Below are 15,214 nucleotides of genomic sequence, written 5' to 3' on the forward strand. Positions count from 1 at the left end.
ACTTATGCACTACATAGGGAATAGGGTGGCATTTCAGACGCAGCCCAGGTGAATAATGCATGAGCTGGATGTTGGCAGTGTGTTGATGGAGGACTTTCGTCGGAGAGAGCAGAAGGAGGGAGCGTAATCTTTTCATCTGCACCAGTCAGACATGCTGCCGTCATTACCTCAGCAGGTTGCCCCCAGCCTGCCATTAGAATAGCCACGGTTATTACCATTAATACAAGCTAGAGAGCTGGCTGCTCACTGTCTGCCAAGCATCCAGCACAGAGAGAAGACGCCCCCACTACTCCGCTCTCTTCTCCTCTCCACGGCTGTGGTAGACTAATCCTCCTTCTCAGCCTGGATCTGATGGAGGGAGGGGGGTGGGCGAGAGAGAGAGAGAGAGGGGGGAGAGGGGAGAGAGAGAGGGGGGGAGAGAAAGAGAGGGGAGGGAGAGAGAGGGAAGGGAGAGAGAGATAGAGAGAGAGAGCGAGTACCCCACCCACGTCCACGACAGAGAGCTGGGCGCAGTGAGATGAGAGCTGCTTCAAGGCACTGTTAAACGTTGCTTTAAAGGAGAACATATCTCCCAACAACCATTTACCCTTACATCTATAATGCAATAGCCATCCCTTTCTCTCTCCATGTCATGTCATTCCAGTGACTGGAGGTCTATGACTGTCCTTGTGCATGGCTAGCCTGTCCCTAGCAGAGGAAAACAGGGAGACTATCGGGATTGCATAACATGAGAAATGGCAGACTGACCACTACAAAGCCCAGCCAAGCCAAGGGAGTCCTGTGTGTTTCCCCTGGCCTGTGAGCCTGTGAGGGCAGGAGAGGAAGCCTGCCTGCCAGCCTAGCCTAGGTGATTATCAGAGCATCAGAAATGCACGCTCACAATCTTCCTCCCTGTGCAGGCCTTCCCTCCGCCCTATCCTCGGCTCCAACCCCAGCCTCGGCTCCAACCCCAGCCTCGGCTCTAACTCCAGCCTCGGCTCCAACCCCAGCCTCGGCTCCGACCCCAGCCTCGGCTCCGCCCTATCCCCGGCACCGACCCCAGCCTCTGCGCCGACCCCAGCCTCGGCTCCGACCCCAGCCTCGGCTCCGACCCCAGCCTCGGCTCCGCCCTATCCCCGGCACTGACCCCAGCCTCTGCTCCGACCCCAGCCTCGGCTCCGACCCCAGCCTCGGCTCCGCCCTATCCCCGGCACCGACCCCAGCCTCGGCTCCGACCCCAGCCTCTGCTCCGCCCTATCCCCGGCACCGACCCCAGCCTCTGCTCCGACCCCAGTCTGCAGCCTCCAGGTAAGGAGTCCCGTGAGGACAGGGGTGACACACCAGGCGACAGACGACAACCTCAGGACTATATAAATCAATTAGAGCCGGAGGAGAAGGGAGACTCCCAGCAAACAGAGTGACGGTCCGCAAATCCCCCACACCGGCCTAATGATGTGGCAACAGCAGCCAGGGTGGCCCGGGAAGAGGGCTGTCGCCACATCCATAAAGAGACAGGAGGAGAGAGAGAGAATAGAGAGTGATGCTGGGAGAGGAGGGAGAGGGCAGATTGACACTCCCTCTGAGGGAGAGGAAAAAAAGAACGAGACATCTCCACAGATACATCTGCAATCTGAAAAAGCCTATGAGGTTAGCTGCTTCCGCTGTGACTCAGTTGATTGAGTCACAACAGAGTTCTAACAACAGAATGTTGTGGACGTGTGAGTCAGTGAGTGTGTCTAATTGAGATCTAGCAGCTCTGAGGAGGGCTAGTGTCTGCTCTCTCTACCCTCTACCCTCTACCTCCCTGCCTGCAACACATACTGTATGCTCCAGTCTCCATGGACAGACCCCTCTCTCACACACATTCTGGATTCATGAAGCTAAAAACTGAAACTTCACTCAGAAAGAGGTGCTTTACCAAAATCAACATCATCACAACTATCATTCATTCACACACTGAAAGGAAAACATACTGAGTTGATGCAGGCTAGTTCTTTGTTGAGCAGCCAGGGAAGTGACAGTTTCCCCTCTCCTCTGTAGCAGGACTGGATGCGCTCCTTGATCTTCTCCTTGATGCGGCGCAGGGTGAACAGGCACAGGGCTGACTCCTTGGGGGGCTTGGCCCGGTTCTTCTGGCCCTGGGCAAACACCGTGAACAGCACCTCCTCCTGCTCTGAGATGCCCAGTGAGCGTGCCAGCTTGGTCCCGGGACGGCTGAGGTAGGCATCCTGCACCAGGCGGTACTCCACCCCATCTTTGGTGCAGCCGATTGGGAACTCCACATAGGAGTAGAACTTGGGGTCGTCCACGCAGAGACGGACGATCTTAGAGGTGAAGAACTGCTCCCCGCTGGCGTCGGGCGAGGTGAGCTGGGTATCCAGCTGCAGGGTCAGATAGTAGACAAACTGCTCGCTGCTGAAGCCGTAGATGTAGTAGATGTCGAAGGCGGGGAACTTGGAGAGCGTGTCCGAGGGGATCTTGAGCTGCGAGGAGACAAACTCATCCTGGTAGACGAAGCTGAACATGTCGGCATTCTCCTCGTTGTCCATCAGCTTGCGGCTGGAGAGCGTGGGGAAGTACTCCGACTTGCCGTCAATGGGCGTGCCCACGAACAGCTTGCCGGCCTCCCCTCCGCTCCCGGCCGCATCTCCACCAATGACCACCCCAGACATGGTGCCAGCCTCGGCCACGCTGGACAGGTAGTGCTCCTTACGGTGGTGCGGCTCGCCCAGCTTGAACAGATCATCCAGCCTGAGGAACTGGCAGATTCCCTGGGAGGTGCTGCCGCAGGCGATCAGGCGGTTCTGACCGTAGTCCAGCAGCAGTAGCTTGTTGACGTTGCTGATCTGGGTCAGCTCGTGGGGGCAGGACTGGACCCCAGGAGGGGGATAACACTTCTCGTTGTCCACCACAGGGCCTGTAACGTGGCTGCGCAGCTTGGTCAGGTTGCTGGACAGCTTGAAGATCCAGTTGACGGCTCCCAGATACACCTCACCTGTCTTGTTGTGGACCACCAGGTGTGTGAGCCCCCCCTCTGGTGGGGAGAAGGACCTGAGGTCGCTGGGGGTGGTGGCGAACACCCCCGACAGCAGGAGGAGGAAGGGAAGGAGAGGGCCTCCGAGGGGTGGGGTGGGGTGGGAGGTCATGTTGGGCTCTGCTAGGTGAGGAGAGGTTCCTGGGTGTGTGTCTGTTCCTTTTCCTCTACTGAAGCTGTGGCTGTCCTACACCAGGCTGAAGGAAAGAAGGGACGGTGGAGTAGCGCTGGCCTGGCGTCCTCTGGGCTCTGTGTCTCTGCTCTGTCGTCTATAACATCAACCCCAGCGCCTCGGCCGCCAGCCCTGCAAAGGGAAGGAAAAACACACATTAGGAGACAGGATCAGGGAACGCTCTCTCCCTATCGACTGAACAGGGGTTTAAAAGCTCTGCCTGCCACACAGAGCGGTGAGGGCAAAAAGAAGTCAGAATACATAAACATTCATCAATTACAATAGGGCCTTAGGGGGAATCCTATACAACATTTGATGAGCATGTCAGGCTTCCAGACAGAGTCTGACTAACTCAACATAAAGCATTAGGCTGACAGACCAAGGTGCGTCCTCATATATATTTTACACACATTGCAGGGATCCTCACCATCACCTGCAGCACTGCAGAGGGCCAGGCACAGCGCTGCAAGATGCAGCTACAAGTACATCCACTACTGTGTACTGGGATAGGACAGTTCACCCTTTCACCATCCACAATGACTTACAGTAGGTCAAATGTATCATGACCATACTCAAACAATTCCTAATATTGTCCATATGGCCTGAACATAGAGGGGGCAGGTTTACATGTTATACTGTACAACCGTGAGTAGTAGATGAAGCTGAGACTATAAAAGGACCAGAAGGAGAAATAAAAGATTACAGACCCAGAGGTTGTTCTCTCTCACACACACACACACACACACACACACACACACACACACACACACACACACACACACACACACACACACACACACACACACACACACACACACACACACACACACACACACACACACACACACTCTCTCTCTCTCTCTCTCCAGCCCCAGACAGACAGAAAGTCAATGACTGCTTTCATCTCCCAGTCCCAGTCAGCCATCATGACCTGCTGTATGAACCCACTGTTCTCCAGCCCATCAAGACAATGGACACATTGTGTCATGGCTGCAGTTGGTGTCTGAGGCACAGAACCGACCATGGTCTCAACTCAGTCATTCACCACGCACTGCCCCACTTACTGATGTAAAACGCTTCAGATTACATATAGTCTCGCTCACACACACAAGCATGAATGCTTACACATTATAATCACAGATCAGTGATTACACACCCACTTTTAAAATGGTGACGTTTCAAGGGCACTAGTCTGAGATGTTTCTCTGGAGATATCAAAACGATAGTTTAGATCACAGGTCCATCTACAAGGTGCATAACTATCCCAACGTTCTAACACTTTAATGAAAAAAGAAATATTGTCCCTGAATCAACATACGACGGTGCTTTGACTGAACTGGGAGGACCAAGCAGCTGTTTAATGTCTTGAGGAGACTGAATTAGACGCTCTGAAGATGTTAAAAGAAAAGAGTGACAGAGATGGAAGAAAGGATTAGAGAAGAGAGAGAAGTTGAGCGGAAGCGAGATGGATAAGGAGAAATCAGGATAGCGATGGAGTGGTCGTTAGTCTTCATGGCAAAACAACACCTTTTCCTTCCCTGAGAGATAGAGGATGTTGGTGATGGCTGCTATTAGCCAGTCAGTCAGTAATGCACCAGAAGTCACAGGGCCGTGCATGGCGGAGGAAATGCCAGGCAGGAGAAATGAATCAATTGGCTGCAGAGAGCGGAGTAGAGGGAAGCAGAGGGAGGCTGAGGCAGGTTGTGTTGTAGACGGACGGACGGACGGACAGCTGGGCTGGGCTCAACCTGCCTCCTCAGATAGCGGCCCCTGAGCCACAGCACCAACACTGATTTATTGCTTGTGGCATATCAATTACAGCACCGGCCACAAAACTGGGGCCTCATACTTAAGCAAATGTATACACACTGCATCTTTAACATAGAGGTCATATCAGAGTCTGGGTGAGGGAGGCAAGCCCTAGGCAACACCTCACATAGGAGAGGAAAGACTCCATCCTTTGCTGTCTATCAATGTTTGGCAGATACGCAAACAAACACTTATGTATGCACACACATACAGTGTATGCACTCCCAAGCTTACAGAATAAACAATTAGGCTGCATACCTGTATGTTACTACTGTCAAACACAGACACATACAGTCTACTGGAAATATTAACTTGAGGCACATAGAAGTACAGGGAAACAGCCTTGGCCCTCTCCTAAAGGAGGTCCTATGGCAGATCAGAACCGATTACTTCAGAAACCTCAACAACATGGAACTTCTATTTACAATTCATCTCCAAGGCCTACAGACAAGGAAATAATAGTTCAAATCATATTCACCTCACACTCCTCTACTGGCATTTCACAGGTCTCTGGAGGGAGGGGAGGGGAGGGGAGGGGAGGGGAGGGAGGGAGGGAGGGAGGGAGGGAGGGAGGGAGGGGAGGGGAGGGGAGGGGAGGGGGCTGCCTAGCTTACCAGCTGCCATACTAGTATGTATGTTCACAGGACCAAGCCTTTCAATCCAGCCCAGCAAACCCCATCATAACAGAAGTGTGTTTCGGGTGAGAAGGCAAAAGCACTGTATGAGCAGCATGTGTTGCTCATACAGTCAATCTGGCATAAAAGTCCCAAAGTAACGAGTGCCTCCGTCAGGTCATGGACAAGGAGGGAGGGAGGGAAATAAATAGTGTCTTCACTGGGAAATAAAAAGCTGACAAAGACAGCAAAAAATACAACTGCCAAATATGCAATTTGAGAGATTAAAACAATTTTCAGTTTCGAGTTTTAATGCCATGTGCACAAGTACAGTGAAATGCTTTTCTTGCCAGCTCTAAACTCAACAATGCAGTTATCAATATCAGTGTAGCACTAAAAACAAGGTTAGGAAGCAGACAGTGTGCCGTTATTTTATAGGGTTCATGTTCAGATTGTGATTATTGAAAGGAGATTTAATGGGAGAATCTGCGACCAAACTAACCACATGTGAAAAACAAGGGTTAATTCAGGGACATACTGTACGTATATTTATATTGTGTATGTTTTGATAAGATTCAGTGTCTTTTTGTGGTGAAACATTGATATCTCTGTTAGGCTGGGCTCTGGGGCAGGCTGGGCTCTGGGGCAGGCTGGGCTCTGGGGCAGGCTGGGCTGGGCTCTGGGGCAGGCTGGGCTGGGCTCTGGGGCAGGCTGGGCTCTGGGGCAGGCTGGGCTGGGCTCTGGGGCAGGCTGGGCTGGGCTCTGGGGCAGGCTGGGCTGGGCTCTGGGGCAGGCTGGGCTCTGGGGCAGGCTGGGCTGGGCTCTGGGGCAGGCTGGGCTGGGCTCTGGGGCAGGCTGGGCTGGGCTCTGGGGCAGGCTGGGCTGGGCTCTGGGGCAGGCTGGGCTCTGGGGCAGGCTGGGCTCTGGGGCAGGCTGGGCTCTGGGGCAGGCTGGGCTCTGGGGCAGGCTGGGCTCTGGGGCAGGCTGGGCTCTGGGGCAGGCTGGGCTCTGGGGCAGGCTGGGCTGGGCTCTGGGGCAGGCTGGGCTCTGGGGCAGGCTGGGCTCTGGAGCAGTGCTAACTGAGGCCATAAGGACATGGGGCCATACAGCTGTAATAATAAGACTGTGAAGCTGGCTGTGAGGCTGGCTGTGAGGCTGGCTGTGAGACTGGCTGTGAGGCGGGCTGTGAGGCGGGCTGTGAGGCGGGCTGTGAGGCTGGCTGTGAGACTGGCTGTGAGGCTGGCTGTGAGGCGGGCTGTGAGACTGGCTGTGAGGCTGGCTGTGAGGCGGGCTGAGGCGGGCTGTGAGGCGGGCTGTGAGGCTGGCTGTGAGGCGGGCTGTGAGGCTGGCTGTGAGGCTGGCTGTGAGGCTGGCTGTGTGACTTTGCACTGATGGCTGCTGCTGGATTGCTGCTGTTTCCAGTGTGGCTCTGCTGGCTTTTCATGCAAGGCCCTGAGTAAGAACAATTTGCGCGTTTTACACTGTACTGCATTCCATGCCTGACAGTGACCTCACAGACAGCTGCCTCCACACACACATAAACACACACACACCTACCCGCTCCTCGCAAGACGCCAGGCCTCCACATCATTCACACAGACAGACAGACACACACACACACACACACACACACACACACACACACACACACACACACACACACACACACACACACACACACACACACACACACACACACACACACACACACACACACACACACACACACACACACACACACACACACACACTTGTGTTTTTCAGGGATTAGTGCAGACAAGAGGCTCTGCCCCATCACGGATACATCAACTCAATGGCAGTTCAGTTCAGTTGGCCACTGGAGCAGCCAGCCAGCTAGGCCTCTCAATCCTGCACACGTGTGACACACACTCACACACACCAACAGCTTCACGGGGTAACAGGTGTTGACACAGACACACAGTCATTCACAGTGATGAAGGCTGGGAGTTAGAATCCTTAGAGTATGTACAGTAAGTATGTACAGTATGTTGATATTGTGAAATCCTCCTGAGTTGAGGGATTTAAAGGATCAAATATATTCTGAACCAGACTGGACTCAAGTCCTCACGTCCACTATCAGACCGTACACAATGCACTACAGACCAAACACAGCACACTACAGACCAAACACAGTACACTGCAGACTAAACACAATGCACTACAGACCAAAGACAGCACACTACAGACCAAACACAGTACATTGCAGACCAAACACAGTACACTGCAGATCAAACACAGTACACTGCAGACCAAACACAATGCACTGCACACCAAACACGATACACTACAGACCAAGCACAATGCACTGCAGACCAAACACAATGCACTGCAGACCAAACACAATGCACAACAGACAAACACAGTACACTACAGACCAAGAGCAAACACAATGCACTACAAACACAATGTACTCCTATTTTGTTGCCTTTCAACCTGGAATTAAAATAGATTTTTTTTGGAGGTTTGTATTTTTTGATTTACACAACACGCCTACCACTTTGAAGATGCAACATATGTTTTATTGTGAAACAAACAAGAAATAAGACAAAAAAACAGAACACTTGAGTGTGCATAACTATTCACAATACTTTGTAGAGCCACCTTTTGCTGCAATTACAGCTGCAAGTCTCTTGGGGTATGTCTCTATAAGCTTGGCACATCTAGCTACTGGGCCTTTTGCCCATTCTTCAAGGCAAAACTGCTCCAGCTCCTTCAAGTTGGATGGTTCCGCTGGTGTACAGTAATCTTTAAGTCATACCACATATTTTCAATTGGATTGAGGTCTGGGCTTTGACTAGGCCATTCCAAGACATTTAAATATTTCCCCTTAAACCACTCAAGTGTTATTTTAGCAGTTTGCTTAGGGTCATTGTCCTGCTGGAAGGTGAACCTCTTTCCCAGTCTCAAATCTCTGGAAGACTAAAACAGGTTACCCTCAAGGATTTCCCTGTATTTAGCGCCATCCATCATTCCTTCAATTCTGACCAGTTTCCCAGTCCCTGCCGATGAAAAACATCCCCACAGCATGATGCTGCCACCACCATGCTTCACTGTGGGGATGCCGTTCTCGGGGTGATGAGAGGTGTTGGGTTTGCGCCAGACGTAGCATTTTCCTTGATGGCCAAAAAGCTCAATTTTAGTCTCATCTGACCGGAGTACCTTCTTCAATATGTTTGGGGAGTCTCCCACATGCCTTTTGGCGAACACCAAATGTGCTTGCTTATTTTTTTCTTTAAGCAATGGCTTTTTTTTCTGGCCCCTCTTCCGTAAAGTCCAGCTCTGTGGAGTGTACGGCTTAAAGTGGTCCTATGGACAGATACTACAATCTCCGCTGTGGAGCTTTGCAGCTCCTTCAGGGTTATCTTTGGTTTCTTTGTTGCCTCTGATTAATGCCCTCCTTGCCTGGTCTGTGAGTTTTAGTGGGCGGCCCTCTTTTGGCAGGTTTGTTGTGGTGCCATATTCTTTCCATTTTTAATAATGGATTTAATGGTGCTCCGTGGGATGTTCAAAGTTTCGGATATTGTTTTATAACCCAACCCTGATCTGTACTTCTTCACATCTTTGTCCCTGACCTGTTTGGAGAGCTCCTTGGTCTTCATGGTGCTGCTTGCTTGGTGGTGCCCCTTGCTTAGTAGTGTTGTAGACTCTCTGGCCTTTTATATACAGATGTATATATATACTGAGATCATTTGACAGATCATGTGACACTTAGATTGCACACAGGTGGACTTTAGTTAACTAATTATGTGACTTCTGAAGGTAATTGGCTGCACCAGATCTTATTTAGGGGCTTCATAGCAAAGGGGGTGAATACATATGCACACACCACTTTTCAGTTTTGAATTTAAAAATATATTTTTTTTTATTTCACTTCACCAATTTGGACTATTTTGTGTATGTCCATTACATGAAATACAAATAAAAATCCATTTAAATTACACGTTGTAATGCAACAAAATAGGAAAAACGCCAAGGAGGATGAATACTTTTGCAAGGCACTGTATATTCCTGTGACCACTGTGTTGTGGGAAAGCACTCCTAAAAAACAGCAAACTGTGTGTCTCTGTGAAGATGGCAGTGTCATAATAAACTCTAAGGCACTCCAAGGAGAAAGCTATAAAGGAGACTGCCTAGCCTGGGTTTTTGGTCTGGCTGCTTAAAATCCACGGTCGCCTGACTTCCCAGGGAAGGTAGAGTCCAAAGCTATCACCCTGCAGGACGAACAGCAGCACAGCACTGCAAAACCAACCAGCTGGCGACTGAAAATGGGATAGATCAATCATTCTAGAAACCAATAGTTTCTTGCATTGTATGCACCCACATGCACTCAAAAGTGACATTCAAACACTGCCCATACCATACACCATACCATGCATTTATATAGTCCCCAAACATGTGTTGTCGTTGCTATGTTACCTAATAACAATGTGATATGAGTGTGGTAGAGCCTGGGAGATACAGCAGTACAGCAGCCACCCTCCTGCGGAATAGACAGTGTCAACACCCTCTCTCTTTGGATTGTCTAATACATTTCTGACAATGACCTCATTTTATAGCAGGAGTTAAAGCTCCACAGAATGCATAAAACCGGTTTCAATTGCACTAACTGAAGTCCAAAAGAAGACAAATACCCTTATTCTTCCCCGAAGGCTGGGCATCTTCATCCACTTTCCATTTGTGCATGGCAGAAGTATAGAAGTGTTCTCTCTCCCTCCCTTTTCCTTCCTCTCTATCCCTCTTCTCCCTCTCTCCCTCGCTCAGTCTCTCTCCCTCCCTTTTCCTCCCTCTCTATCCCTCTTCTCCCTCTCCCTCTCTCCCTCGCTCAGTCTCTCTCCCTCCCTTTTCCTCCCTCTCTATCCCTCTTCTCCCTCTCTCCCTCGCTCAGTCTCTCTCCCTCCCTTTTCCTCCCTCTCTATCCCTCTACTCCCTCTCTCCCTCGCTCAGTCTCTCTCCCTCCCTTTTCCTCCCTCTCTATCCCTCTTCTCCCTCTCTCCCTCGCTCAGTCTCTCTCCCTCCCTTTTCCTCCCTCTCTATCCCTCTACTCCCTCTCTCCCTCGCTCAGTCTCTCTCCCTCCCTTTTCCTCCCTCTCTATCCCTCTCTCCCTCTCCCTCTCTCCCTTGCTCAGTCTCTCTCCCTCCCTTTTCCTCCCTCTCTATCCCTCTTCTCCCTCTCCCTCTCTCCCTCGCTCAGTCTCTCTCCCTCCCTTTTCCTCCCTCTCTATCCCTCTTCTCCCTCTCTCCCTCGCTCAGTCTCTCTCCCTCCCTTTTCCTCCCTCTCTATCCCTCTTCTCCCTCTCCCTCTCTCAGTCTCTCTCCCTCCCTTTACCCCTCTCTCTCTGTCTGATGAGAGGGAAGCGATCCCTGATACAGGCTGAGAGCCGCCTTTTGACCGAGCAATACAAGCCTAACAGGACCAACTCATTTTCTTAAATGACACAATTACCACACTGCAGTTTGGAGCCAGCTTCGATTATCTACAGCAAATTCCATGATAAAATACAACATTTCTGGGCTTTTTGAAGCACTTAAAAACACTTCAGTGATTCTCTTTAGCATACAGTCAGAGGGATTTCAAATCCCAGAACAAGGCCTGTGAGGGAGAGCAGCTAGGTTTGTCAGCACACATTCCCAGTACTAGATCACATCCTCAGGCACTGTGCATTCTCCACTCACTGGCCTATTTACTTAAGCATGTGTGTGTGTGTGTGTGTGTGTGTGTGTGTGTGTGTGCGTGCGTGCGTGCGTGCGTGCGTGCGTGCGTGCGTGCGTGCGTGTTGGTTCTTCTATCCTTGTGGGGACCTAAAATCTCCAAAAGACCCCACAAGGATTGTTAAGCAAGGACAATTGTCCCTCATGGGGACATCTGCCATACCTGCATGAGGGCAAAGGCTATTTTAAGCTTAGGGGTTAGGTTTAGGGATAGGGTTACAATTATGGTTAGGGGTTAGGGTTAAGGTTAGGAAAATAATTAGGTTTAGGGGTAGGGAAAATACGATTTTGAATGGAAATACATTTTAGGTCCCCATGAGGATAGAAGAACATAACGTGTGTGTGTGCACGCGCGTGTGCATGTGTACATGTTTATACAGTTGTTCTTGACATGTTTAAGAAAGTGTAAGTGTTTGTATGCATTGGTTTAGGGATGTATGGGTTTGTACAGTGCCTTCAGAAAGTATTCATACCCCTTGACTTATTCCACATTTTGTTGTGTTACAGACTAATTCAAAATTGATTAAATATATTTTCTTCCTCACCCATCTACACACAATATCCCAGAAATGTTTGCTAATTTATTGATAATCAAATACAGACATATCTAATTTACATAAGTATTCATGCCCCTGAGTCAATACATGTTAGAATCACATTTGGCGGTGATTACAGCTGTGAGTGTTTCTGGGTAAAACTCTAAGAGCGTTACTAGTGCTGAGTGCTAGCGCTTTTTGAGGTTGGTTTGGTTTCGCTTTGATAATCACAAAATAATCACGGTTTTCCAACTGTAGATGTGTTCATACAGAAGGTAGCCTCATTACCTCACCCCACTGGCCTACACACAATACTCCATAATGTAAACGTGGTTGGTTCATACAGAAGGTAGCCTCATTACCTCACCCCACTGGCCTACACACAATACTCCATAATGTAAACGTGGTTGGTTCATACAGAAGGTAGCCTCATTACCTCACCCCACTGGCCTACACACAATACTCCATAATGTAAACGTGGTTGGTTCATACAGAAGGTAGCCTCACTACCTCACCCCACTGGCCTACACACAATACTCCATAATGTAAACGTGGTTGGTTCATACAGAAGGTAGCCTCACTACCTCACCCCACTGGCCTACACACAATACTCCATAATGTAAACGTGGTTGGTTCATACAGAAGGTAGCCTCACTACCTCACCCCACTGGCCTACACACAATACTCCATAATGTAAACGTGGTTGGTTCATACAGAAGGTAGCCTCATTACCTCACCCCACTGGCCTACACACAATACTCCATAATGTAAACGTGGTTGGTTCATACAGAAGGTAGCCTCATTACCTCACCCCACTGGCCTACACACAATACTCCATAATGTAAACGTGGAATTCTGTTTTTACACATTTTTACAAATTCATAGAAAATGTAAAGCTATTCAACTCCTTTATTATGACAAGCCTAAATAAGTTCAGGAGTAAAAATGTGCTTAACAAGTCACATAATGAGCTGCATGGACTCTGTGTGCAATAATAGTGTTTAACATGATTTTTGAATGACTACCTCATCTCTGTACCCCACACATACAATGATCTGCCTCAGTTGAGCAGTAAACCAGATTCAACCACGAAGACCAGGGAGGTTTTCCAATGACTCACACCTATTGGTAGATAGGTCTAAAAAAAGCAGACATTGAATATCCCTTTGAGCATGGTGAAGTTATTAATTACACTTTGAATTATATATCAATACCCCCAGGCACTTCAAAGATACAGGCGTCCTTCCTAACTCAGTCACCGGAGACAAATGAAACCACTCAGGGATTTTACCATGAGGTCAATGGTAACTTTAAAATGGTTACAGAGTGTAATGGCTGTGATAGGAGAAACCTGAGAATGAATCAAGAACACTGTAGTCACTACATAATACAAACCTAATTGACAGAGTGAAAAGAAGGGTGCCTGTACAGAATAAAAATCTTCCAAGGCACTAAAGTAATACTGCAAAGAATGTGGCAAAGCAATTCACTTTTTGTCCTAAATACAAAGTGTTGTGTTTGGGGCAAATCCAATACAACACATTACTGAGTACCACTCTCCATATTTTCAAGCATAGTGGTGGCTGCATCATGTTATGGGTGTGCCTGTAATCGTTAAGGACTGGGGAGTTTTTCAGGATAAAAAAAGAAACAGAATGGAGCTAAGTACAGGCAAAATCCTAGTGGAAAAGCTGGTGCAGTCTGCTTTCCACCAGACACTGGGAGATGGAAAACCTCCTCTGGTCTTTGTGGTTGAATCTGCATTTGAAATTCACTGCACGACCAAGGGACCTTACAGATAATTGTATGTGTGGTGTAGAGAGGAGGTAGTCATTCAAAAATCATGTTAAACACTATTATTGCACACAGAGTGAATCCATGCAACTTATTATGTGACTTGTTAATCACATTTGTTTATTTAGGCATGTCATAACAAAGGGGTTGAATACTTATTGACTCAAGACATTTCAGCTTTTCATTTATAATTAATTTGTAAAAAATGTGAAAAACAGAATTCCACAAAAAAAATCTACATTTAATCCATTACATTTTTTTTTAAATAAACAGAAATAACTTATTCAGACCCTTTGCTATGAGACTCGAAATTGAGCTCAGGTGCATCCTGTTTCCATTGATCATCCTTGAGATATTTCTACAACTTGATTGGAGTCCACCTGTGGTAAAATCTATTGATTGGACATGATTTGGAAAGGCACACACCTGTCTATATAAGGTATCACAGTTGACAGTGCATGTTAGAGCAAAAACCAAGCCATGAGGTTGAAGGAATTGTGTCGAGGCACAGAACTGGGGAAGGGTACCAAAAAATGTCTGCAGCATTGACGGTCCCCAAGAACACATTGGCCTGCATCATTCTGAAATGGAAGAAGTTTGGAACCACCAAGAATTTTCCTAGAGCTGGCCGCCCGGCCAAACTGAGCAATAGGGGTAGAAGGGCCTTGGTCAAGGAGATAAAACCAAGATTGAATAATTCTGTGGGGATGTTTTACAGCGGCAGGAACTGGGAGACTAGTCAGGATCGAGGGAAAGATTAACGGAGCAAGGTACAGAGAGATCCTTGATGAAAACCTGCTTCAGAGGACTCAGGACCTCAGAATGGGAGCGAAGGTTCACCTACCAGCAGGACAACGACCCTAAGCACACAGCCTAGACAACGCAGGAGTATCTCTGAATGTCCTTGAGTGGCCCAGCAAGAGCCCAATCTCTTTGAGAAACCTGAAAAAAGCTGTACAGCGACGCTCCCCATCAAACCTGACAGAGCTTAAGAGGATCTACAGAGAAGAGAGAAACTCCCCAAACACAGGTGTGCCAAGCTTGTAGCGTCATACCCAAGAAGACTTGAGGCTATAATCAATCCTAAAGGTGCTTCAACAAAGTACTGAGTAAAGTTTTATTTTAAACATTTGCAAACATTTCTAAAAACTTGTTTTTGCTTTTTCATTACGGGGTATTGTGTGTGATGGGGGGGGGGGGTAATTTAATCAATGTTAGAATAAGGCTGTAACGTAACTACTTTCCCAAATGAACTACATATACTACATATACTATATTATATATACTGAAAACATGTTATGACACTGAGCAGGAGACACACACACACACACACAGTGAGGGAGAGTAGACCTGTTTGACAGACTGCAGGGAGGGAGAGTAGACCTGTTTGACAGACTGCAGGGAGGGAGAGTAGACCTGTTTGACAGACTGCAGGGAGGGAGAGTAGACCTGTTTGACAGACTGCAGCAGCACAGATCAGTTCCAACCAGTAGCCACCTTTATGACACACCCTCAGAGAGGAGGAAACGGGAGGAAACAGGAGAGG

General features: G+C 48.7%; 1 protein-coding gene across 2 annotated transcripts in view; it reads right to left on the bottom strand.

Annotated features, from left to right (window-relative positions):
• The window catches only part of LOC106572368 (plexin-A1), a 269,721-nt gene that overhangs the window by 234,706 nt on the left and 19,801 nt on the right, over window positions 1–15,214 (bottom strand). For both annotated transcript variants that reach the window (XM_014146446.3, XM_014146445.3), the window contains exon 2: window positions 1,953–3,317. In XM_014146446.3, coding sequence (XP_014001921.2) covers window positions 1,953–3,125 — 1,173 coding nt within the window. In that variant the 5' untranslated portion in view covers window positions 3,126–3,317. The remainder of the gene's footprint in view (window positions 1–1,952; window positions 3,318–15,214) is intronic.

Source organism: Salmo salar, chromosome 15 (genome assembly GCF_965601325.2).
Source record: "Salmo salar chromosome 15, fSalSal1, whole genome shotgun sequence".
Lineage (NCBI taxonomy): Eukaryota > Metazoa > Chordata > Actinopteri > Salmoniformes > Salmonidae > Salmo > Salmo salar.